Source organism: Zootoca vivipara, chromosome 1 (assembly GCF_963506605.1).
Source record: "Zootoca vivipara chromosome 1, rZooViv1.1, whole genome shotgun sequence".
Taxonomy (NCBI): domain Eukaryota; kingdom Metazoa; phylum Chordata; class Lepidosauria; order Squamata; family Lacertidae; genus Zootoca; species Zootoca vivipara.
Genome location: NC_083276.1, coordinates 57,566,300 through 57,593,229, shown reverse-complemented (window position 1 = coordinate 57,593,229; position 26,930 = coordinate 57,566,300). Strand labels below are relative to the sequence as shown.

Here is a 26,930-nt window from a genome sequence, read left to right as displayed (position 1 = left end):
ACATGGGAAAGAGGGAAGCGCTATTACAATTTTGAAAACCAGCTACCATGTTGCTTAAGAGGAGGGTCTGAAACAGTATTTGCAGGGTGCACATCTTTCAGATGATGTCGTTGAGTGAAATGAGCATGTATATCTGGTGAGGGGAGCACCATTGTGGAGACAACCCCTCAAATTTATGTGCATTTATTAGAACATGTACCCATATGCATAGGTACAGGGCCCAGTAGCTGTAGAACAAAGATGGGAAGCCCATGCAGCCCTCAGTGCTTTGAGACCTGAGACCTCCCTTCCCTTAAGAGAAGGGAACTTTAGAAGTGCAGCTTCAGTTGGATCCAGACTTGAAAAAGCCTTTTGTGTCTAGATAGGGAAGTGGTCCCGCACCAGTCCTGCATTCTCATTCAACACTAATATCTGAAAAGAGTCTCCATGGAAAGGACACCTCCTTACAGAGCATATAATTGCTGAAGATGATTGTAACCTGCACTAAGCTCTCATATTCACTAGAATATCTGTATAAACTCTATAATGTGTGTGGGTTGGTAATGGAACCTATTGCCGCGGTGTTTCCACCCACCCACTGCCCTGTTTTCATTTAATGCAACAGTAACATCTGAAAACAGCTCCAGAGTCTCAGTGGAAAGAACACCTCAATACAGGGCATGTAATTGCTGAAGGTGGTTGTAACCCGTGCTAAGCTTGCGCAATAATCCTGATGTGTAATCAATGGAAAGGTTTACCATGTGAATGTTTTGCATGAAAGAAAGTGTAATATACCTATCACTGGGTAAAAAGAAGGCTTACAAAATCCCTTGAACACAATAGTGAATTGCAACACAACCGACTGGTGCAAAATGGAGCCTTTGAATTGTCTGGAGACATGGCTTCCTGTCTGTTTTGAAATATCTGCATCCTATGATAGAAGGCGCACAGCACTCTTATGTGTACAGACAAGGGATTAAAGAAATTTAGACCCTCTCTCCTAGATGTATATACAGCACTGCTGCATAGCCTCTGACCTTGTGTGTCTTGCAAGATAAATAAGAGTTCTCATCCCTTCTATCCATGCATTCCTTCTGTTGGCTTTCCACAATGCAGACTCTTCAGGTTATCTGGTACGAATGGTATGTACTGTGTCTGTGCAATTTACTCTGCTACAATCTCCTGTTCGGGAATCTGTTTCTTAAGAAAAAGTCACATTCTCCTTTCCCACATAAGAGCCATAACTTTGGCCGTGGCCTTATGTCTGGATTACCATATTTTCTGATAATTCAGTACAGTAGTATGAATTATGCTCCTGAGCAGAGTATGCTCATTTCAAGATGACACATCAAAAGGAAACGGTGGAGATTAGATTTGTCTGCCTTGGTTTAGTGACTTGTACTGATAGTTTTGTTCTCTGTATTATGCGGCTGTGTATTTTCCACTTTCCCAAGTGGTGAAAAGTTTCAGGAGCAGCGCTATATCTGCCTTTGGTTTCCTTTTAATGGGAGAGAACTGTAAAGTTATGAATTATTATTTATTATTGAATTATTTATATGTCATTTTTCCATACAAGGCAGCTCACAATGTTAAAAAAAGCTTTTTTAAAAAAACAAAACGAAACACTGAAATAAACAGCATTAAAACACCATCAATGCTCCAAATATCAAGCTTCAAGATACTTTAAAGTGAGAACAAAATCTCCTGGTCCGTAACCAAATTTACAGCAATTGAGGTCAAAAGAGAGTGTAGAAATGAACTTCTTGAGATAAGAAGATCCACCATCTGGATCGCACTGCCTCAACCCTGTCCTGATGGTGGAACACATAAGAGTTCCTCACCAGAAGGTCTCTGTGGACTCGTGGATTCATTCAGGGCTAGATGGTCCTTTAAATCTCACGTTCCAAACCATTTGAGACTTCATTAACTCAGTGTTTTTGTAATATTTTCTTGACTTGCAAAAATACAAGTAGAGCATAAGTAGTGGCAAAGAGGTACTCGGATCCACCCCCCCCCCACTACACACATCTCCAGAGGGAGGTCCTGCATCCCCAAGAAGCCTCTCTATTGTTGCCAAACTGAGATCTACTGTTTGCGAGTCGAGGACCCGCCACCCACGTAGAGTTAAATAAGACACAATGACACACGAATCTAGGTTAATGGGCAAAATAAGGCCACAACTTTATTGGTTACAGCATGTGAGTGGTATTGGCTTAGGCAGTGGATAACACAAGCAGGCATGACTCCACCCCGCTCAGCGGGGAGTCATTTTAGGGTTAACAACCAGTGGGAGGAGCTTGTTGATGCAAATACAACTGGAAGCTTCCCCTGACGTCACCGGGGGTCGTGCCATGGCCCTAGCCACCAGCAGGGCATCGGACAGGATCCATGACCGCCGGATCCCTTTAACGGGATACCCAAAAGAGGAGGCATTGGATGGTGGCCACAACCTGTCCTCCAACACACAAGACATATACATATTCCAATGTCTAACCGCCAATACCATAAAGTTGTGATGAATTGCTACGAGGTAGGCGAAAAACCAAGAGGCTGGTGCCAATTAGCCAAATGGATAAAAACTCCTACCAGGCCCCTTGGGCAACCAAGGCAACCAACCGAAGTCCATAGCAAGGTTAAAAGCATAGAACAGACCTAAAGGGAGGGGGCGGGAGATCCGATGTAGCCAGGAAGCCGAATGAAGAACTAACGCTGCCGCGGCTGCTTAAATGCAGCCAGACCCCGCCCACCAGCTGGCCCTATTGGCCAGCTGAGAGGCTTGGCGCGGCAGTGGAGGAAGGCTGACACAGGGGGGCCGAATACGCCCCCCCCCCGCTAGCACAGGAAACGGCTCCCGCTCACAACCCCTCCCCTTTGCAAAGGGGAGAGGTCTTCTCTTTCACACACCATGGCATCTTGGTTCTGCTAGTATTCCCAGGCTGCCCTAACCTCACTGCTGCCCTGCTGCACTCCCTCAACCAAAATATTATCACACTGCTTAGGACTGAGCATTCAGCTGTCAATTTAAAAAGAGAAAAGGTTTTGTAAAAAAAGAAAAAGAAAATCTGAATCACCATAAACTAAATAGCATTGTGTATTGTCAGCATAAAAGGTATGAATAACCCTTTGGAACTAGTTTGCGAATACCTTTGATTTCAGTGACAGATGGCATAGAAATAATCTCTAGGCCAATATATTTAATAATGTCTTGCCCTGCGGCTGCAGGTAAATGTAGCATGTGAAAGAAAAGTGACTTATTGGTATGCAAGCAGAATGTCTAACCAGTTTTCTGGGGTTTTGTGCTGATGTTAGCACAGAAGAAGATTTGCAGCATTATTTTACATTTGCTGCCATTATCGGTAATGATATTTGGCAAGTGGCCGGGGCTAAGCTTAAATGCATTTTGCCATGTAAGCTGAGTCAAAGGCACTTCATTCAGAGGATGATGTAAGCTGAAGGCTTTTATTTTCTTTTACAGCTGTACTGTTGGATTGGATTTTTTTTTCAACTCAACTCAATTTTCAAAAATGTTTTATTGCGAAGAGTTGCATGCAGAAAAGTTAGACTATAAAATAAAGGCTAAAATTATCTATATTGTGCATTCTCCAAAGTAATTCTGCAAATTTTGCAGTCCTGCCCATGGTGGCATGGAATACCAAAAGGGTTCTTGTACTATGAGCATGCTGTTTTAGCTCCAGAAAACCACACTGCAGGGCAACAGGTGAACACTGCCATTTGCTGTAGCAGCACACATTGAACAAACTTAAAGCTGCAGTCCTAGGCATTGAGCATAGTCGGACTTATTTCAGAGTAATGGCACATAAGATTACATTGTGAGTCTCTATTCCAGTAATAATGGCTTATTTAAGTGTTATCATCTCAGCAGCATTAATGATAATTGGAAATTCTACAGGTATCTTTATTAGGAGTTCACTTGTATCCACAGTAAGCAAAGTTCTTCTTTGTATGTATCTAGCGGTTGAGTACCTTAAGAGCTAAAATTATTCCCCAAACTATTGTACTGAATTTGTAATGCAAATACTGGTTAATAAGGGTTTACATCAGGCATCCCCAAACTCGGCCCTCCAGATGTTTTGGGACTACAATTCCCATCATCCCTGACCACTGGTCCTGTTAGCTAGGGATGATGGGAGTTGTAGTCCCAAAACATCTGGAGGGCCGAGTTTGGGGGTGCCTGGTTAACATTATGGATTAGAAAGAAATACATGTGAAGATTAGGAAGTACATTACAAACCTTAACTAGCCTCTTGTGGAAGTTCTCTATTTCATTTCTTGTACAGTGCTTAGAGATGTTTGTTACATGTGAGTTTTGCACCATCCAAAAAGAGAGGAGCACTTGCCATCTTAGCCGGAGAAGGTCACCACCCCATAGCCTTGGGGCAATTGCAGTAATCAGCCTTGTTCTTTTTTATAGCTCTCCTCATGCATGTAGCATAGGTTCCTGGCTGTAGAATGCAAACAACAGTGAGGCTGCTATGGGGAAAGGCAGTCTCTTAAAATATGTTGGCCTCCAAACTATGAATGTCTTTGGCTTGGACCTATAAGTTTGTCAGCCTGTGCAGTAGCCACAAAATATGTCATTTGCGGTAATTGCAGGTTTATGGGGTGAAGCAGTCCCTTAGTTACTGGATCTCAAGTTGTTTACGGCTTTAAATGCTAAAATGTTGAACTGTCCCTAGACCACTCCTTCCAGAGCCTTGGGCTTTCACACCAGTTTTACTTGCTTCTTGTGTGCATTCAATTTCAGCTGTGAGATAATTCAATACTCATTTCCTCTGCTATAGTCCTTCTTCATTTTAGTGACATTATGTCCACCCTCAAGCGTAGGGATATAAGAAAGCATCATTTTGCCTTCCACCATGTATTCATTGCCTGCAGCACTGTTTCCATTCTGCTGCAGTTCATCTTCCACCAAAAATGACAATATTCACTTCAATGTCTTCTGTGATGATACTATGTAACTTGTGTAATTTACATATCTAATTACAGTGGTACCTCAGGTTAAGAACTTAATTCGTTCTGGAGGTCCTTTCTTAACCTGAAACTGTTCTTAACCTGAGATACCACTTTAGCTAATGGGGCCTCCTACTGCAGCTGCGCCACCGCCACACGATTTCTGTTCTCATCCTGAAGCAAAGTTCTTAACCCGAGGTACTATTTCTGGGTTAGTGGAATCTGTAACCTGAAGCTTCTGTAACCTGATGCGTCTGTAACCTGAGGTACCACTGTACATAAATAAATGTACAGTGGTACCTTTGTTTACGAACTTAATCCGTTCCGGAAGTCCGTTTTTAAACCAAAGCATTCTTAAACCAAGGTGTGCTTTCCCATAGCAGAGAGGGACTCAATCTACAAATGGAACGCACTCAACAGGAAGCAAAACATGTTCTTATTCCAAGGCAAAGTTCACAAACCAAAACACCTACCGTACTTCCGGGTTTGCAGCATTCTTAATCCAAGTTGTTCATAAACTAAGCTGTTCTTAAACCACTGTAAATTATGTTGTCATTGCTTTGTTCTTCCCCACTTGTTTTGCTGTAAAGGAATTGTAATGCAGATGAGAAGGGGGATGTAATCAGTTAAATACGTATTGTTTGCAGACTGAAAGTGACAACAGCAAAATCTATCGTATTTGCTGGATTGATTTCCATTTTGGATATGGGATGAATAGGTGAACACCTGCAATTTCCACTCCAATTTCAGTTTCCATTGGAAATCTCTGACATCCCTAATCAAGGGTAAGGATTAGCAACTGGTGGCTATTGACTATGAGGAAATCCAGGATGGGAGTGGGGGTTTGACAACAGAACTTCTTAACAGGCCACTTCGATGGGTAGAAGACAGTCCCCCTGTTCCCACAAAGGCCACTCTCTCTACTGCAGAAGTAGTCAGTGTGGCATTTTGACACTCCTCCCTCAGCTTCATTTGCAGAGTGGCCTTCCAAGAGAAGTAAGTGCTGACCAGGTCTATATGCTGCTAAATATATACAGTATTGGACTTCTACTACTGCTGCAGTGGCAGTGGTCAGCTAATATTCTAAAGTATGGTTTTTCCCATGCAAAAGCATTGACTCTATTTATATGCAAAGGCAATCCATAAATTTATTAAAGCTCATACAATTAATTGTCCAGGATTTCTTCATTTAGATAAAAGGCATATTCCATAACAGTTTAAAAGGTGCCATAGCTTTTTCCAAAGAATTGTGACAACAGTAGTATGCAATTGCAGACAAATTTCCTGTCTGCTGATCCTAGTCACAGAACTATAGTTCCCAATTTAAGTCTGTGGTGAAGATATGGATTAAAACATGAATGAGTGGAAAGAAACTGATGAGCTAAGCCTGAATTACTTGCCAGAGACTGAACTGGGAATTAATTGCTCTCATCAACTTCCAGGAATTTTTAATATGCTCAGGGGAATGGCAAAGGCCTGGAATGAAATGTAGGATGCTTATTACTGCAGTATATAGTTTAGCTGAGTGGTTTTTAATCCATATCCATCCTTATTCCAGGTATATGTTCCTGTATTCTTATCTGACTTTATTCATGAATCCCTAGGCTGGATTTTGGTCAAATATTTTCACTGTCTTTTCTCTCCTCCTGTAATTTATTTCCATTGTGTCGTCAAATATATTCACCTTTCCCCAAATTTACACGACCAATATCTTTTATTTCTCTCTCTTAGTATTCCAGTTGCAGACATTGTAATTTATGTTGTTCTCATGATGACTAACAGCAGCTTCCTTCTCCCCTGAGAAAATATTTTTATTGCACTTTGATCTCTTCACTTTCATTTGAGCTACTAGTTTGGGTAGCACGGAAGCACCTCAGATCCTCTCAGCATTTTTCTCCATTTTATTTATTTAATTCAATTCATTTAAAATACTTTTACTTGTCCTCTCAGTCTAAGACCACCAAAGTGGCTAGCAGTATTTTAAAACTATGGATGTGTAAAGCAAAAAAAAAACCACAAGGAGAACAAATAATACTGAAATGGACTCATTTGGGAGCCAGATATCAATAAAATCAAATACCACTAATCATGGGCATAGCCAAGGGGGAGGGGCAAGAGAGCACCTGCCTCCCTAAATCAATACAAATCAATACAAATCTGAGGTTCTGCACCCCCTAACAAAAGCCCCCCCCAACAAAAATCCTGGCTACACCCATGCCACTAATAATAATACCATGTCCTGTCAGTTAAACACAGTGAAGATGAGTGCTGGAAGGATTCCCACTGGGAGGAAATCCCAAAGTTGAGGTTCCACAGCTGAAAAAATAGCCACTCCCTGTTATCTCAGAAAGTATGATCACTCATCCAACCAGGGCCGTCTTAAGCGGGTTGGGCGCCCTGGCGCCCGGGTTGCTCCGGCGCCCCCGCCCCTTCCCGCGGCTGGTGGGCGGGCGCAGCACGCAGCGTGGTTTCCCCGCAGCTTCGCCGTGCAGCGCCCCCCTGCCGACCCAGCGCCCTGGCACCCCGTGCCACCTAGCCTACCCCTAGAGCCGGCCCTGCATCCAACATGTCTTCTCATGACAAGAACAGCATAGGAAGCTGCTTTATACCAAGTTAGACAATTGCTCCATCTGCCACATTATTCTTTACACAGAGTCTCCCTTCCCCCCAACAACAAGAGATTGAACAAGAAACCTTCTTCACAAAGCATATGCCCTACTAATGAGCTACGGCCTTTCCTCAGTGACCCATCTCCACTCAGCTTTTAGCCACGATCTCTTGCAAGAGCTGTGTCCCCACCTTCTGACGCATCACCTGGACGCATATTCACGTATCTGCAGTTTCTGTTTTAATGCATCAGGCTAACCTGAGCCATCATCTTGTGCATGAATGAACCCCTGGCCTTTTTTGAACCAGAGATTTTTGATTAAACATTTTGTACCGTGCAGTGCTGCTTCTTTAGAAGCACACCCCTCCCCTCCACATTTGATCTCCTTTTTATTAGTAATGTCACTGGAGACATAAAACTTTGTTTTAAAAAGAAACAGAGATAAAGCAGTGACACGAATCCGAAAAGGATATGTGTGTTAATATAAACAGGGGAGTGGAAGTTTGTAGTCTATCCGGAACATGAATAAAGTTTGGAGGAGTTTCAGTATTTGCAACACATCTGTTCCCCTGCTTGGCCCTAATGAGTTCCTGTAAAAGGAAACTAAGGAAACCAAGCATTTAAAAGTATAAGATGAATGAGAGCAACTTGCATTTAGAGAAAGATATTATTCTCCCCTGACTCTAGCACATGGGGACATCCTTCAAATATTGCCAGCAGTACGTTCAGAACAAATAAAAGTAACTTAAAGAAATTGTCGCCATGAGATCAGTTGGCTGTACCCTGTGTCCACCTTCTTATTGCTGGACTACAACTCCCATCAACCTCCACACTGGCCCTACTGACCGGGGCTGATGAGAGTTAAGTCCTATGATATCTGGAGTGCCACAGGTTAGCCACATCTGCTGATATGCTGATTGCATTTACCAATAGTATGCTTCTGATTACCTCAATATTTTAAACCTCAAAACTAGTTGGCAATGGTTGGGACTTTCTGGGTACCCAAATCCTGCCCCCGCAAAGGTTGATGGGAGCAATCAAATAATGCTTTTTAATTGACAAATAACAAAATTGATGTACAAAAGTGAATACATTCCATATAACAGCATAGTCCCCACCCTCTTCCTTTTATACTATGCATTTGCTTATCTTCAACACTTTTCATCCTGCAATGTCACATTTCACATGCCTCTGTGGGTCAAATTGCATTGTGGTAGAAGCTTTGCATACCCGCTTATGCAATTCATTTAAAGTTACCAGCATCTATTCAAACTCACTGGTTTGAGTCCTACCCTTCTCCTACCTCAGATGCACTGGATGTTTTGAACTACAACTTCCACCCAAGCATTAAGGAGTGATGGGAGTTGTAGTTCAAAACATCTGGAGGGCATAAGGTTTCAGGAGAACAAATCCACTCTGACTACATGACAGTTCTTAGACAATGCAAGCTGATCCAATGGATAGAAAGGATAAAGAAGCTTGTATAGTTTGCTTCACTGAAGACAAAGAAGAGGAGGAGGAGGAGGAGAAGGAGGAGGAGGAGGAGGAGGAGTTTGGATTTGATATCCCGCTTTATCACTACCCGAAGGAGTCTCAATGCGGCTAACATTCTCCTTTCCCTTCCTCCCCCACAACAAACACTCTGTGAGGTGAGTGAGGCTGAGAGACTTCAGAGAAGTGTGACTAGCCCAAGGTCACACAGCAGCTGAATGTGGAGGAGCGGGGATGCGAACCCGGTTCACCAGATTACGCGTCTACCGCTCTTAACCACTACACCACATTGGCTCTCACTGCTCTATAAGACCTTACATGCAAATCCTGAACACGGTTTAGGTTTTTCCCTTGCAAAGTGAGAGCAGTATGCATTGCACCTGTTCTGATAGCACAAGGATTTATGCTTCTCCAATGGAACTTTCCCCCCATCTCCTCACCCGGCACACCTTGCACCCTCCCCAAATCTGCTCCAGAGGATTGGGGAAACTTAGCGTTAAATATGATACAACTCTTTGTGTTTGTGTTGGAAGACACTTTTATTTCTTTAGCATTCAGCCATCTGTATTACATGGATCCCTCTTTTACCACATGTATACAACCTGCTGATCACTATTGTTCCTTGTGTACTTTAAGGATACTTGCTTTAGGCATATCAGTCAGTTAGAATGTGACTTTTGGATGAAACAATTCCGTTTTTGTTTGCGTTTGCCTGCCCTTGTTGACTTTAGTCATTATGCAGAAGGAAGAAGAATTCAAAGAGCCTGGGTTTTAGCCTAAGACTTTCCTCTTTTGTAATCCAGGTAAACAAAGGCTATAATCTGGAGGGGCTCAAAATTAGGTGGTGGAAAGTAATGTTCTTTCCTTCAGCAAATAAATCAGTTCCCTGGACAATGCATGGGCTTTAAGCGAATATAAAAGGATGTGTACGTTAAGGATAAGCAGACCTATCAACAGAGGGAAATCACTGACAGGCCATAAGTATGCCCTATGTACAAGTGATGTCTCTTTGCAGACAAATCTGTCACATTTGTTCCCTAATAACTTTTGACAAGAGGCAGGCCTCCTTACTGCCTTCTCAGTAGTTTATCTTAAGGGAGATTGTTTAATTTTGTTTTCTTTTTCTTCTTTTTGTTACTCTTTTATGGTTACTTTATCATGTTTAAAACAAAGAAAATCTTGGGTTTGTGAGGAGAGTTTCATTTGAATGGCTCTGAGGAAAGTATCTGGTTGTATCAGGGAAGGAAGAGGACAGCTGGATTGTATCCATTGTGTTCAGTTCTCTGACCTTAGGGAAAGTTACTGAAACTGCATGGCTTATGTGTACTGTACGTAACTCCTGCTGAACAAATTAGGAGCATTGTGTACTACATAACTGGGGGTCCTATTCTATATCCTAGAATGCGCATTATACTCTTGTATGCTAGTTGGAAGGAAAAGAAAACACACTTTCTTTTATGCTTGTATAGAACTGTAGCCCTTATCTATTAAGGCCAGGAGTCTCTTCAGATTCCATCGCAAATCCTTCACTCACACAGCAATCTTGCTGTTCCACCCCCAGACTCAGTTTTAGTGAAAATGGAAGCTTGCTAGGGCTGCAAGCTTAAATCAAGCAATTAATTAGAGCAATTAATCAAGATTGATTAAGCAATTAGAGCAATTAATCAAGACAAATGGCATCAACTGTAAAAAAAAAAAAAGGTGAGGGAGGAAGTGGAAAGAAGAAAATGACAAGATTTAAAAATGACAAGGTGATGAGAAAACCAAAAAGGAACTCCATAACCACAACCAAGGTCAATGTGAATGTATAAAAGAAAGAACACCATGACTAACCCTTTGAAAGGAAGATTATCACGTTCCTATTAAAGCAAGAAAATAGTTTACTTAGTGGTGGGGGGAGAGATCAGGAATAATGGCAAGTTTATTAGACACACCACACAGAAGAGCAACTATAGACTGAGTAGAATAGATAAGTACAGTAATTAGAATTAAAGTGAAATGCAAATTAAACTCTAGGCAAGGAGGACCAGAATTAGCAGAACTGTCACCAGATGACAAAAGCATTGCCCTGTAAGCAAACTAGGAAAGACAGGTGATAGGCAAAGTGGGGAGAAAGCATTGCCCACAACGGAATAGTCTGAACTTCAGGGGTCTGGTGAAGGTCCTTTGGTACCAGCCTTTGATAACTGTGGCTTAGAGTTGGGACATGGGGGAGCTCCACAACCCTTGTTTCTTCTGGACTTTCATGCTTAAGGACTGCTAAGAGTCTTTTGGGTTAAAGAATCAAGTTCAAAGAATACTCACAGGCTTTGCTTCTGCGAATGGCTTGGTGCTTAGGAGTCTGTGTAGCTCTATTCAAGGTCCCCAGGAATAGAAATACAGGACTAAAAAGCTATATTTGATATTTGGAAAAAGGAAAAGAAGCCAGTGGTGGCTCTTGGGGAAATATTAACTCATCTAGCCCATGGTGCTCTCCAGGTATTGTTGAACTACAACACCCAGAATCCTTCACTATTGGTCATACTGGCTGGGACTGATGGTAGTTGGAGTTCAACAATGTCAAGAGAGCACCACACTTGCTACCTTCAATACAGTGGTGCCTCGCTTAACAAACGCCCCGTAAGACAAAATTTTCGCTTAAAGAAAGGATTTTTCTAGCGGAGGTTGCCTCGCTAGACAAATTCATTTTATGAAAAATTCGTCTAGCGAATCGCGGTTTCCCATAGGAATGCATTGAAATTCAATTAATGCGTTCCTATGGGCAAATTTTCTTTAAAAAAAAAATTCAATGCATTCCTATGGGATTCGCTAGACAAATTTTTCGTTATAAGAATAGACCCATGGAACGAATTAAATTCGTCTAGTGAGGCACCACTGTATATCCTCTATTTCTGTTCTGTAATGACAGATTCTCTTGATAGAGGAAATCTTACTGTTTGCATTGCAGAAGGATCTTGAGTCCCCAGAATTTTTGCCTCTATGGGGGCTTACACTGGCTTTCTCGTTTTTAAAATACATTTTACCACACTGGAAAAATTCAGGGAGAAATCAGCCTCTTCAGCTAGCCAGATGGATTAATCCCCGCTTCTCTCCCACCCATCACAATATTCTGGGGGTTCTCTTGGCACATGTAGCTGAACACTCGGAAGATCAATCGGGCTTTGTATCCAGGAGATCCAAAGCCATCCTTGCTCCTGCCCTATCTCGAAATGCTGCATTTTGTGGCTTTCCACTGCCTAGAATACTGCTGTGATAGTCCACTGCCCTGACTGGAACGGTGGTCTCTGATACAGTGGAGCCACCCTCGCCAGGGTAACTCCACTAATGGAGGCCAGTAGAGAGGTGATTGCACTCTATCCTGAACCATCCAAAGGCATCACCACTGGTGGGTTAGGATTGATCTGCTAATTGTCACAGCAAGAACACAGGTCTCATTATAAACTGGGGGTGGGTGGGGAGAAACAAGGCCAACAGACAAAGGGTTGGTTGATAGGGGTTTGGTGTATGTTGCACATAGTAAAACTCATGCATCTAGTCCAATTCAAAGAAGCCAAGAGAAAGTAGAAGAAATTTTGTGTCAAGTTAGTTTTCATTTTTGAATATCGGTATGTATGTCTTCAAGATTATCTAGCAAAGGGCCTCTATAGTTTTTAATTTCTTGGTGTAACTATGTAATTTGGTAATTATTGTTGGTTGGAGTATTTTCTGTACACCCTACAATTTATGTCTCATGGAGCAAACAAACAACTTTAAAAGCTAAAAGCAGAAGAATAAACTATGCAGAAAAAGAATTGTGGATTTACCCATAAAGCGTGGCTTCACCCAAAGATACCAAGAGTTATTAAATGAAAAATGAATGATACCTATACTGATTAAAAAATTCCTTCAGTAGCACCTTAAAGGCCAACTAAGTTTTTATTTTGGTATGAGCTTTCGTGTGCATGCACACTTCTTCAGATATCTGAAGAAGTGTGCGTGCACACGAAAGCTCATACCAAAATAAAAACTTAGTTGGTCTTTAAGGTGCTACTGAAGGAATTTTTTAATTTTGTTTCGACTCAGACCAACACGGCTACCTACCTGTAACTAGACCTATACTGATATCATACAGCTTATATAAACAGAGGCATGATTTCCCTCTGTTTATTGCAATACTAACATTTGGATTTTTATTGGGCCAACAAGTGATATGCCATCCTGTTATGCAGGGATAATATAATAAATGACTTGGATGCAGCAATATGCATAAGGAAAGGAGCCAAACTGGTCATTATCATAGTCTGAAACTCCCCATAAAGAGTCATTCATCTGGATGGAGGAAGCAGTATAGCTACGCTTGAGTGCAGAATAAGCTGAGTTTTAGTTTTAAGTCTTTCCAGAGGCTTTGCCTGTAAAAGCCATAATGTCCCCAAATGCTGTGGTCAGCAAAGCAAAGCACAAGCAAAGCAGGATACTGGTCCATAGCAGAACAATTTTTCAAAAGAACTGGTGATTTAAACATTTAGGGTGTCAGTGTTACAACACCAAACTATTTCAAAGGAGCGTGGGAGTCTCCCCTAATAGAAAAGGGGCTGGTCGTTAACTCATTTGGCATGTTTCTGCTTTTGATGAAACTGACTTTTGGAGCCCATGCTAACCTAGCATTTTGAAATACATTTTAAAGAAAGGAAAGTATGGTTCAACTCTTGGCTCTGACACAGATTTCCTGTTTCGTTCCGGAAACTCACTTAAATCTTACTGTGCTTCAGTTTACAAAACAGAAAATATTTTTAAGAATATTTCCTTGCTTGTACTCCTTTGTATGTATGATTTTTGTCTATCTAAGAATGTAATCCCTTAAGGGTAGGCTGTACTGCATGCTTAGGAGGATGTGCAGTACACTGACTACTCATCCTGCTCCCTGTAGGCACTCCTGAAATACAAGAAGCAACAATAATGAAATTAGAGAATTACTAACGAAAACAAGAAATTTCATTTTCCGTACAGTAGCTAGCACTGATTGTAATCCGGGGAAGAACTGGAGTTCAGTGAGAAATCTGAATGAGGAAATGTGTTCATGTGGCATGCAAAACTAAGGAGGTTATTTTAGGCACAGGAAAATTTTATTTATTCATTAATCCAACTATCTAATCCTCCTCATTCCAAATGCTTGGGGTGGGTGAAAGTACAATATACAAAATATCAAAAATAGATCACAGTCTCTGCTAAACTCCAGTTCTCCAGTTGGTTTAGCTGCAGCTTCTGGAAGCAAGCCCATGTAAAAAGGCCCCACAGTGTTTTCAGAAGATGATCTGGCCCATCCTTTTCAAATCCTCAGTGCAAGGACATTCCACATAATGGAGCAACAATCAAGAACATCTCTGCACTTGTCCCTTTATTTAAAAAGAATGCCTTGGTTGAGCTATGTGCTTTAACACTCTGCGTCTGCCACATTTAATTGGAACCCACTGATTCCTGTTGAGCTTCAAGTGTTATTAGGAGAGCAGGCATGCAGCTCAGTTCTATGCATGCCTATTCTGAAGTAAGTCTCACTGAATTCTTTGGGACTTACTCTCTAGTAATTCCTACAGGAATGCCGCTTTAGTTGGATTGATTGCTCTGGGTCTTCAACAGACTTGTTTTTATCTGCATCATATCACAAATAAAATTGCTTCAGACCCTGAAAATTTATTCCTTTGAGCAGATGGGAGACCTACAGACTTGAATATAAAGTCGCCTGACCATCAGTTGCTTTTTGTGGTAATGGAGGAGGTTTAAGTACCCTTTGATACAAATTAAATACAGTGGTACCTCGGTTTATGAACACAATTGGTTCCGGAAGTCTGTTCATAAACTGAAGTGTTCATAAACTGAAGTGAACTTTCCCATTGAAAGTAATGGAAAGTGGATTAATCTGTTCCAGACAGTCCGTGGAGTACTTAAACTGAAGCGTTCATAAACTGAAGCGAACTTTCCCATTGAAAGTAATGGAAAATGAATTAATCCGTTCCAGATGGGTACGCGGCGTTCATAAACCGAAAATTCATAAACCGAGGTGTTCATAAACCGAGGTTCCACTGTAATGTAATATGAAGACCCTTCTTTCTTTCCTTCCTTCCTTCCTTCTTTCCCATCTTTCCTGAGAATTGCTTAAATTTGGCTTAGGTACATACAAATTTAAACACAAAGTTCTTTCATCAGATTATCTTAGATGCATGATATGTGTTTATGGCCATTGCCACTTGAATGGGATAAGCAGTTTGCTGGGTAAGGCTGCTGTCCTAATCCCACTCACCTGGATGTAAGCCCCATTGAATTCAGTGGGACATCTGAGTAAACCTGGTTACAATTGTGCTGTAAGTGGACCGTCCCGATAAGTCAAAAACACTAGAGTTCAATGGAAGTTACACACACAAACTTACACACACACACACACACACACACACGTTAATGAATTGGGACTCAGAATATATACATATATGCAATATTGCCAGTAGAATCTGTTGGCAGGATGGCATGGGTATCTGAAACGGTTTGTCAGGTGTACCTGGGCCTACTGCCACTAACCTATCGTCATACCTTTGAGTCATGATACGTTACAAACAGCTGCTGCCCACCCGTACTGCTTAAGTTTTCATTGGAGACAGGGAGAACTGTCCGTTTCCTGATTTCACTGTGTAGGCAGTAATGGTGCCAATGTCACACCAGCTAAAGCTAGGAGGCAAGCATGTGCATGAAAAATAATTTCCTTAAATCATTAATCCCCTTCAGCAAGTGTCAGTTTTTACTATCCGTTCTAGGGCAACTCAATCCCCCCAACGCCTGTAACTGAATCCATTTTCTGTCCTGGTGGCAACAAAGTTGTCGCGCAGGGAGGGGGGTGGGAAGAGAAAAATCTAGCACCTACAGCCTGTCACAGGGCAAAGTCCAAATAGTGGAGATGTAAGAAGAAACCACCTGCTGTTCAGCCACCTCTTATGTCAGAGGATAAACTTTGCTCATAGCAGACGTTTAGTGCCGCTGTGCCGTATTCAGACTAGCACACACATTTTCAGCATTATCCAAACAAACAACAGCTGGGGGGCAGGGAGATAAAAATGTTGGTGTTGCTATAGCACGAAATGATCCGAGGGCTATTTTGCATTTCCAAAAACAGCAGTAAGAAAAAATGGGTGTGGCATTGTATAAAGTAGGTAGTTGTCTGTAAGAACTAGCACAAGACCTACAGTGACTCAAAATCATGCTGATAATGTACTGAGTAACTGTCTTAGGTGTTTGTCTTCCTAAAGTTGTGGGTACAGAGAGGCAAAGTTGACAGTCTGTGACAACAGTTCCCAAGATTCTTCGTGGGAAGTCATGCCTGTTTAAAGTGGTATGATGATGCTTTAAATGTATAGTGCAGGGATAGATTAATCCAGATATCCTTGTCCTTCTCTTCTCTTACTACTTCATGGAAGTACTACCATATATTCCGGCGTATAAGACAACTGGGCGTATAAGACGACCCCCGACTTTTCCAGTTAAAATATAGAGTCTGGGATATACTCACCGTATAAGAAATACGTCCTGGCGTTTAAGACGACCCCCGACTTTTGAGAAGATTTTCCTGGGTTAAAAAGTAGTCTTATACGCAGGAATATATATTTACTTGTTATTTACTTGTTGTTACTTGTTACTGAATTCCATGCAACATCAAAAGGTCACGTTTTGACACCTCATGGAATATCCAATGTTTGGATGGCACTGGACTCCATGAACCTTTATATGAACTCTTATATGTATTGTGGACTTTTGTGTTTAGCTGTACCATGGACTTCACATTGATTCATTTTGGTTCATATTATATTATATTATTGATTTGGTCGTTCTGTATGTCTCATGTTATGGTGATTACAGAATAAGGAGATATTAGAATTGTGATAATCAGCCGGTTATGTTATTTGTGGTATCTTTAGAAGCAGACTGGCATATGTTGTTGTTTAGTCGTTTAGTCGTGTCCGACTCTTCGTGACCCCATGGACCATAGCACACCAGGCACTCCTGTCTTGCACTGCCTCCCGCAGTTTGGTCAAACTCATGTTCGTAGCTTCGAGAACACTGTCCAACCATCTTGTCCTCTGACGTCCCCTTCTCCTAGTGCCCTCAATCTTTCCCAACATCAGGGTCTTTTCCAAGGATTCTTCTCTTCTCATGAGGTGGCCAAAGTATTGGAGCCTCAGCTTCACGATCTGTCTTTCCAGGGAGCACTCAGGGCTGATTTCCTTAAGAATGGATAGGTTTGATCTTCTTGCAGTCCATGGGACTCTCAAGACTGGCATATAAATAAATATTAATTTAAACCATGTATATGCTGCTTAACAATGTTATTTTTGTGTAACAACACCTGCACTCACAGATGCATATCTCATTCAGATAGGTGTATTGATGCAAAGATGTGACTTGTCATCCATAGCAACAGTGGGATCTAGTATATCAGATAAACATAGGTGTGTATGGAAAACCAGCCAGGAAGTCCAACACAGTCATATTTAATTTCAAAGGAGAGAGTTTCACAACAATTAGTTTATCATTAGTTAAAAGAAAATTGAAATGCACAGGTAGGATTATCTTGACATTCCTTTCAGGGAATTAGTGAATTTATAAACTGCTTGGCAGGGAGGTACATTTGTTACAGAAATGACAACTCAGCTTTTATTCAGAAGCTTTTGAGAGTGAGGGAAATCACACAGTCGTGAATTTATTCTCTGTATGAATATTGGTGTGGAATTTTAAAACTGAAAACTATTGCAGAACTCATGCTTCTATACCCTAAACACAAGAATGCTGCTTTTTTTTAGAGTGGAGAAAGCTGACCTAGAATGGAGATGTGAGAGCTTGTGGCTTGGGGGAGGCTGAGGAAAGCAGGTTACTCTGGTCCTTGTGGATCAGAGTGGAAAGGAAGAAGTAACAGGCCAGCAGACTTGTTGTGAGTGAGTGAAGTGGGAATATTAAGAGTTCCCAAGGAGCAGCAAAAGGAAGGGAGGCAGTGACAGCTACTGGGAAGGCAGAAGTGGTTGGGGATATTTTGAAATAGAATGTGGTTCCATCAGAGCAGGTCTTTGGTCCAGGACCTTACTTAGTGGATTGAGCAAAGCAGGCCCCACCAAACACAGAGGTCCCGATTTCATTGTGAAGTTATGCTACTATATTGGGGAGAGGCATTTTAAAGTAATACACGTCACAACCTAAACAGCTCCCTTTAAGAGGCTCCAAACTCCGTAACTGTTCCCGCCCCCCTGAGTTTTATTATATACATATGTACAAGTCAGAGCAAAAATATCCATGACCGTTCAGTCCGAGTCAGAATCCAGAAGTGCTGCTTGGCGGGAACGCTTACAGCAAAGGAACTTTGGCGCTCTCAACCTGCGCTTCTGTTCCCAGTGTTTCTCCCTCCTATGAACCTGGAGTGAAGGGGTGGGCATATTCCCCTCTCCCCCTGAACTGCTCAACTGTCGAGTAGGTTCCCTGACCTCTGATGCCTCCCCTTCCACCATACTCTGGTCTGACACTTCTGACCTTCCCCAGTGCTCCCGTGAGCTGTCAGCATCCTCCGCTCCCCTCTTCACTGCGAGAGCCTCAACACCACCTTCAGACTGACGCTCAGAACTAACATCCTCCTGGAGCTCTGGCACCGTTCCACTGGGCTTCGTGCTGATTCCTGGTGGACCCCCGACACTCCCCTCCCTGTAAGACTCTTCAGTCTTAAAATTACTAACTGTACCACTGGAAATGTAAGGAAATTGTCAGCAACAGCAGCTGAAGTTTTCAGCCATATGGATATTTTTTGAATGCAGCAACTAAACCTAGGAATGCTAGTTGCTATACTAATTGAACCAAGCAGTGGTCATGAAAAACAAAAACAAAACCACCCTTTCAAGCAGGTTCAGTATTTGAATTTGAGTATTAGGCGTTCGTTAAAATACACTAGCTGTGCTTATATCTTGGTATCAGATCTCAGTTAGGTTTAAAGGTAATGACGGATTATTTTCCTGCAAAGATCAATTGCCTGATTGAGCTTGCCATCACACAAACATCATTCTTTCCCACAGTCCGCTTAGCATATATAAAAAATGTGCCCCCAGGCAGGCTTTGGCTAGATTGCTAGATTTAAGAGATAACCAGGGAACCCCAATTCCTTAAAAAGGCAAAAAAAACAGCAAAAAAAAAACAGCAAAACAGGGCTATTTTACATACTGTCATTTAAAGTTACTGCTGTTGTACTCCATGGTCCATTTGTTAATACAGCATTAGCCTGTTCCTGCATAACCATGCTATCTTCGGTGTGCTATACACCTATCCTATGTGCACCACAGGAAGCTCTGGTTGTGTAGGCACCTGCCAGCATGGGACCAGGTCCCACCTGCAAACCATTCTTCTGCATCAGACTCTCAGGACATGACAGTAGAGGCACCACACACCCTTGCAATGAAATCCACAAATGTTAAAGTAAAGGTAAAGGGACCCCTGACCAGTAGGTCCAGTCGTGACCGACTCTCATCTTGCATTATTGGCCGAGGGAGCTGGCATACAGCTTCCGGGTCATGTGGCCAGCATGACAAAGCCACTTTTGGCAAACCAGAGCAGTGCACAGAAACACTTTGACGTGCTTTCGAACTGCTAGGTTGGCAGGAGCTGGGACCGAGCAACAGGAGCTCACCCCGCCGCAGGGATTCAAACCGCCGACCTTCAAATCAGCAAGCCCTAGGCTCTGTGGTTTAACCCACAGCGCCACCTGTGTCCCTAATGTCCACAAATGTTACTAGCCCTCAAAAGAAATAATGAAAAAATTTTCTAACTTGCCTGGCTACCACACAGCAACAGCCTGGAAGGAAAATAGAGACATTCCAGGAGATAATTAAGGATCCTTCCAGACTGGTGGTGTTTTTGTGGGTGTGATCTGCAACATGTTATTTTCCCAATAATGGTACATTAGTGATGTAGTTATACTGGACATACTGTCTATAAATCAGTGGAGAACTTCATTTATTGTTCTCCAATACTTTTTCAATATTGCTACATTATTGCCATCTAGATTAGGGGTAGGCAACCTAAGGCCTGGGGGGCCGGGTGCAGCCCAATTGCCTTCTCAGTCCAGCCCGCGGATGGTCCAGGAATCAGCATATTTTTACATGAGTAGAATGTGTCCTTTTATTTAAAATGCATCTCTGGGTTATTTGTGGGGCCTGCCTGGTGTTTTTAAATGAGTAGAATGTGTGCTTTTATTTAAAACTAGCTGGCCATGCCACACATTGCTGTGGCTCATCCCTGTGATTTTCCCCACCCTGTGCCGATCCATGATGTATCACGCCACCAGCTTACCCCTGTGATTCCCCCCTCCTCCCCCCACCCCGGCTCATCCCTGTGTCTCGTCCCACCGTATCTTGACCTATCCCGTCCCCTCCTCCCCCCAACCCCCACCCAGGCGAGTCAGTACCTCCATTCAGCCTAGTCTGCAAAGGCTTCAGCCTAGTATGTAAATGGGAGCCAAGGTGCTGTTTTATAGGTATAGTACCAGTGTAGCCACCGCTAGAGGGCGCTGGTTTGTAACCTGGTTCTTTTCCCAGCATGCACTTTTGTCTGAGTGGTGCTTTCTGGAACAGGGTTTTTGGGGCGTTTTAGCTGGTGGAGGTGTGATATCTGTCTTACCAAACTTTCCTATATCCTTCAGACATTCGCATGTGATGTGTCAAAATTTCACTTCAATCAGTCAAGCAGGTTTGGTGGAAAGTGAAAACACACCCACATGTCCTTTTTACATTTATATATATAGAGATGCATCTCTGGGTTACTTGTGGGGCATATGAATTTGTTCATTTCCCCCCCCCCCAAAAAAAATATAGTCTGGCCCACCACATGGTCTGAGGGAGGGTGGACCGGCCCATGGCTGAAAAAGGTTGCTGACCCCTGATCTAGACAGATACCGTCACACTATAGTGCAACAAAAGTGGGACAAAAAAACAAAAACACCACCCCTCAGGAAGTGACCTACAGTGGAGGATAGTACAGTTGCCAGGAATGGAACCTTCCATTGTATTTTCAGACTTACACCCATATGTTCTATACAAGCAGAAATGAAGTTTGGATCCTTTCAGATTATGACTCTTAAGAAACCCAGCCAGATGGGTGGGGTATAAATAATAATAAAAAGAAATGAACAACCTTTTTATTATATTAGTCAGTGCTTGGTACACCACCACAGGAAAAGGGTAGGGAAAATTAATCGTCTAAGACGATATCTTGATGCGTTGCCAGTTTCTCTTTGTGTCAGTTAAGCTTTTCTTTTTCAGAATCCATTTGTGGGTGACTTGCTGTCTTCCACTGGGCATGCCATGCCACTCTTGAACCACCAGTACTAATTCTCTCAGGACAGACATGTTAAAGGGTCATAATGTAGAGAGATTGTATCATAAAATGGATGCAAAGATAGACAAGCAGGTGGAAGGACCTTAGCTCAGCGGTTGAGCACAGGTTTTGCATTTGAAAGCCCTCAGGTTCAATCCCCAGCATCTCCAGCTAGGACTAGGGAAGGCTCTTGTTTAAAACCTTGGAGAGCTACTACCAGTCCGTGTAGATTGGCCTTCTCCAAGCTGGTGTCCTCCAGGTGTTTCAGACTACTCAGAACATAAGAAGAGTCCTGCTGGATCAGGCCAGTGGCTCATCTAGTCCAGCATCCTATTCTCACACTGGCCAACCAGGTGCCTTTGGGAAGCCTGCAAGCAGTACTGGAGTGTATCAGCACCCTCCTTGCCTGCAGCTAGATGGATCAATAGTTAAATTCAGTATACAAGAGTTTCCTATTTTCACTGTGTTCCTATGCGTAGTTAAAAGTCTCTTATTATGAGTCCATTTCCTATGCCTGAACATAGGCGTCCAGCTTGGCCAAATTTGTGTTCCATTTTATCCTTTCATGGATAAAACTCAGAATATATGACCTGTCAGGGAGGCACAGTATCACTGTAGATTTTCATAACTTTTCTCCTCCTGCTTACCTCTCCCCTCACTGCCGCACTGGCATAAAAGACAGCTTTTTGGAAGGGAGAGTTATTAATAGTGATCATTCATTCACTGGAACTGGAATCCTTAATGGAAGTTCTCACTAAAGACACAAGGCCCAGGAAATGCCCTTTCTTCTTTAATCATAGTGAAACTCAGTTAATGTTATTAAATAATTGGATTTCCCTGGCAGTCATCCATAACTTGTATTTCATGGAGGGAAAGACATTTGAGAAGCAAGTTATGCATGTCTAATCTGGACTGGGATCTTTTCAGACACCACCCTCATTAGACTATCTCATTCTGTACATATCATACGGGACTGTACCTTCTAAGAGGTGTTCTGTGGATGCTGAAAAACATAATCAACCTTCCTTGTTAGATGATGTGTCCTTAAAAGCAACCTACATCCCAGAGTTAACACAGTGGACTTAGGAGACAAAGAGAGTAGGAATGAAAGTGATTCATTTCAGTCTTCCATATGAGGCCAGTAACTATATAAGACACTGGTTATAGAAATCTTGGGATGTGCATTCACCTACTGTTCGTGGGATGCAGGTGGCGCTGTGGGTTAAACCGCAGAGCCTAGGGCTTGCTGATCAGAAGGTTGGCAGTTCGAATCACTGTGATGGAGTGAGCTCCTGTTGCTCGGTCCCTGCTCCTGCCAACCTAGCAGTTCGAAAGCACGTCAAAGTGCAAGTAGATAAATAGGTACCGCTACAGCGGGAAGGTAAACGGCGTTTCCGTGTGCTGCTCTGGTTTCGCCAGAAGTGGCTTAGTCATGCTGGCCACATAACCTGGAAGCTTTACGCAGGCTCCCTCGGCCAATAGAACTAGATGAGTGCCGCAATCCCAGAGTCGTCCGTGACTGGACCTAATGGTCAGGGTTCCCTTTACCTTTACCTTTTACTGTTTGTGGGCACTCTCCTCATATTAAATTCACTTGAAGTGGTGCTTCTGCTTAATACAATATTGTATTATGGGAGATATTTACATTTCACATCTCTTCTACTATCCACAACAAAGAGGATTCATGGTTCCCTGCCTATTATGCTGCTATATTTGTTCTGCCTTATGTCATGTATTGCAAAGGTGATGGCACTATGGGCTCAAGTGTACACACCGGCAGATGGACAGTTGTTTGGGATTCTACAATAGACCTGACTCATCTGAACAGAGTTCCAGACAATTCCCATACTTCCCCAAACTGGGCTTAGACAAACTCCCAAAATGCAGTTAGTTGGGAACACTTCATTTGAAGTTTTCAATATATAAATCTCCCCCCCACACACACACACATTTTAGGGATGTGATTTTGGCTTGTAAAGAATTTTGTACAAGTCAGTTCTTCAGTTCTTTATTAATAAGGGAGTCAATCCACGTATTAACATTTTTCTGCACAAAGGACTGAAGTCTTTTGTAATATCAGAATGACTCCTTTAGCATGAATTTTCAGCTGAAGCTGATACAGAGTTTCCAGGTACTTTAAAATTGAGGCACTATAGACTCAGGCTGCAATACACTTACCTGTGAATCAGTTTAGAGTAGAAATGTAGAGGACAGTGTTACAAGGTATATTTAGTTTTACTGTGTACTGAGGTATCTTTGAAAGCTACTATGTACTTCCTATGATCCAGCAAATTGATCAGCATGTAGTAGTCCACACATGCCAAAGGATATTGGATGTGCTTTTAAGGAATGTGCATCCATCACCCAGGGCAGGGCATTCAGGGCCCCTTGCTGGAGTGGAATGACACACAAACAAAAAGTTGGACAAGTTTTGACAACTCTAGCCACCTGTTTGCAGGCTAGGTGAGTGAGCTAAATCTTTTGAGGGGAGGGAACTTTCATCTAAAGTCAGTTTTGTCAAATTGACAGCACTGCCAACAAATTTGGTTGTAAGGATTCTGTTTCCATTACATATATTTAGAATTCACGTTAAATAATGGTAATGCTAATAGGATAGCATGCTATGTGTTTTGTGGGTGTGTCTTACTTTGGTGTTTGTTATAAATGCTTATGCTATTTATTTATTTATTTGAGCCCAATTAATTTGCAATGGCTATTGCTAAAACAATCAGTTAGAAATCCAGTTCGCTCAGCTGCCAGAGCAGTTTGGAATAGTTCTTTGGTGGTGCCTATACTGTATCCTGAAACACAGAATCCTTTCTACGGTGCTGCTGTTTAGGGAAGCCAGTGCCAAGAAGAAACCTGGGGAAAGCTCAGAAGTGCTCTGAGTAGAGCCAGGGGAGCATAAGGCAAAGCTGGCAGGGGAGGTACTTTTTTGTCTCTCTTCCCACAAAGGGGTGGGAAGAGAGACAAAAGACGGGGGCAGATGCGGACTGGAACAAGAAGACAAGTTCCAGCTGGATGGTGGAGAGAGAGAGAGAGAGACTGTGGATGAGAAGTGATGAAAGGCTTTAAAACAACCTGTTTCTCTTTCCCCCAGACACCGATGGTTCATTTCATGGGGTGGAGTTTCTGCCAGAAGATTTCAGAGACTCTCCTAATGAAAGAACAATGAGGGTGAATGAGAAATACTCCACGCTACCTGCTGACGAGAAAGGGATCCACATTATCAACATCAGAGCTATTGAAGATATAGGATACGTTCGCAACGAGAGTACGGTGAGTGGAGGAGGTGTCTTCTCGTCTATTTGTTGACATATCTAGCTGCTAACAACATAATCCTGTCTGTGATCTCTGTCCTTTTGCCCCTTATAATCCCAGGGTTGTAACTGCACTCCACCGTACAGTATTCCTTCCAAAAGTAAGGCTGTTTCAAATGTCTGGCGCTAAAAAACATTACAGCATTTCACTGCCTAATGAGGGCTTGAATGAGAAGGTTTTGTTTTAATCAGTGCATTTTTAAGCGGGTATTTCAGTCCAGATAGCAGAACCCCCCCCCCCCCACATACTTGTATTGCTGAATGTAAATTTTGTGGGAAGTTTTTGTGCTGCCTTCAGCTGCCCCTTGCAGTACTATACTAAGAAATTTTTGAAATAGTATATCTTTATTTTATTAAAATCATTTATATTTCTGTCAAAATGACCCTCAAGGCAGCTGTTCCCAAATGTGCTTTGAGATTAAAATGTTAACAATATTATCACACACAAACCGCACAAAGGATTAGGAGTAATATCACACTTCATGCCTTTTGCAGAGAATAAAACTTTCCTTGGCATAGAAATGCTGTGATGAGGGAGGGGGGAAGTTTACCTGTTGGTATTTGCATATTATGCAGCCATAAAAGAGTGAAAACCCCAAACTAATAGGATCCCAAGTGTATGATCAATGTCCAGGAAGCGAGCCATGGGAGCCTTCCGTTACAAAAACAAGATACTTGTGGCACCTTAAAAGCTAATACGTATATTATGTTGTGCTTTTGTATAGGGGAATGAAATTCAAAAAGTATAGACAGTGAAGTATAGACTGAAGGCTGCCGTCTTATACCCACTTGCCTTACTGAACTCACTGGTACTTCCTTCTCAGTAGACATGCACAGGATTGTGCTGCAAATGTATGTAAAAGAATTACAGTGACCACAAACAGTGTTGATTATTTCTTGGCACTAGTAAGCAAGTGAAAAAAATTAGGCTGAAGGGATAACCAGGACTCTGTCATTGTTCTCGAGCAATGTCCTACAAGTAGAACATTATTTCTCCATTAGGTAAAGGGACCCCTGACCATTAGGTCCAGTCGTGGCGCTCATCTTGCGTTATTGGCCGAGGGAGCCGGCATACAGCTTCCAGGTCATGTGGCCAGCCTGACAAAGCCGCTTCTGGTGAACCAGAGCAGCGCACGGAAACGCCGTTTACCTTTCCGCTGTAGCAGTACCTATTTATCTACTTGCACTTTGATGTGCTTTCGAACTGCTAGGTTCTCCATTAGGCAACATATTAATAAATACTGAGTTGCCTTTTGAGGTATGGCTTTTCAAATTGTGGTGAGAAAATATTCACCACGCCTTCCCATCACATGTCAAGGCGATAAATAACTAAATAACTTTTAGAAGACATCTGAAGGCAGCCCTGCATAAGGAAGTTTTTAATGTTTGATGTTTTATTATATTTTTAAATCTGTTGGAAACTGCCCACAGTGACTGGGCAACCAAGTCAGATGGGTGGGGTGTAAAGAAGAAGATGATGTAGTAGTAACCTTTTTATTCAAAAATCACCTGTTGGTTATTATGTGCATAAATGGGATCAGTTACTGAATACAGATTTATTGGTATTTATATCCTTCAGGTTTATTCAAATCTTTCACCCTTGGAACTTCTTTAGATGGGCACAGTTTCAAAAATGGGCTGCTTATAAACCTTAATGCAGCCGGCAACTAGACCTGCAGAGGCATAATGGCTTAGGACTAGCATAGAAACATAATCTTAGGGGTGTATGCCATATTGCAGCTTTTTTTTTTAATGACCGTAATTCTTTCACATGAAACTCCTATGATGAAAACTCTACAGTGGAAAGAATTGATTCCTGTGTCTACTTGTGAGTTACGGTAGTTGGATACAAGGCAAGAATCTGGGAGTGGCTCAGTGTGCCTATGTCAGAGCAAGAAGGTGAATGTTTGTTTCTTCCCAAGTCCAAGTATAAACACTGGGAAGACTTATAGGATGACTCCAGTGAATGAGCTCACAGTGTGCAGAGAGGATTGTAGAGCTGTATGTCATACAAGCAGAAGTCAGAGACATCATCTCTCAACCTGGAAAATGCTACATATTTGTTTATTCTTACTTAACAAAATTTATATACCACATGTGTATAAGAAAACCTTGATGCAGTTTACAAAATTATACAATAAAACATTAAAATTCTTGTTTTTCAAAAAGCTAAAAACAACTATTTAAAGACATTTAAAAGA

The 26,930-nt window shown here is 42.1% G+C and overlaps 1 protein-coding gene across 9 annotated transcripts in view; it reads left to right on the top strand.

Annotated features, from left to right (window-relative positions):
• Nucleotides 1-26,930, top strand: part of ANO1 (anoctamin 1) — a 144,201-nt gene that overhangs the window by 33,115 nt on the left and 84,156 nt on the right. For all 9 annotated transcript variants that reach the window (XM_035117027.2, XM_035117017.2, XM_035117008.2 and 6 more), the window contains exon 2: nucleotides 24,510-24,688. In XM_035117027.2, the coding sequence (XP_034972918.2) occupies nucleotides 24,510-24,688 (179 nt within the window). The remainder of the gene's footprint in view (nucleotides 1-24,509; nucleotides 24,689-26,930) is intronic.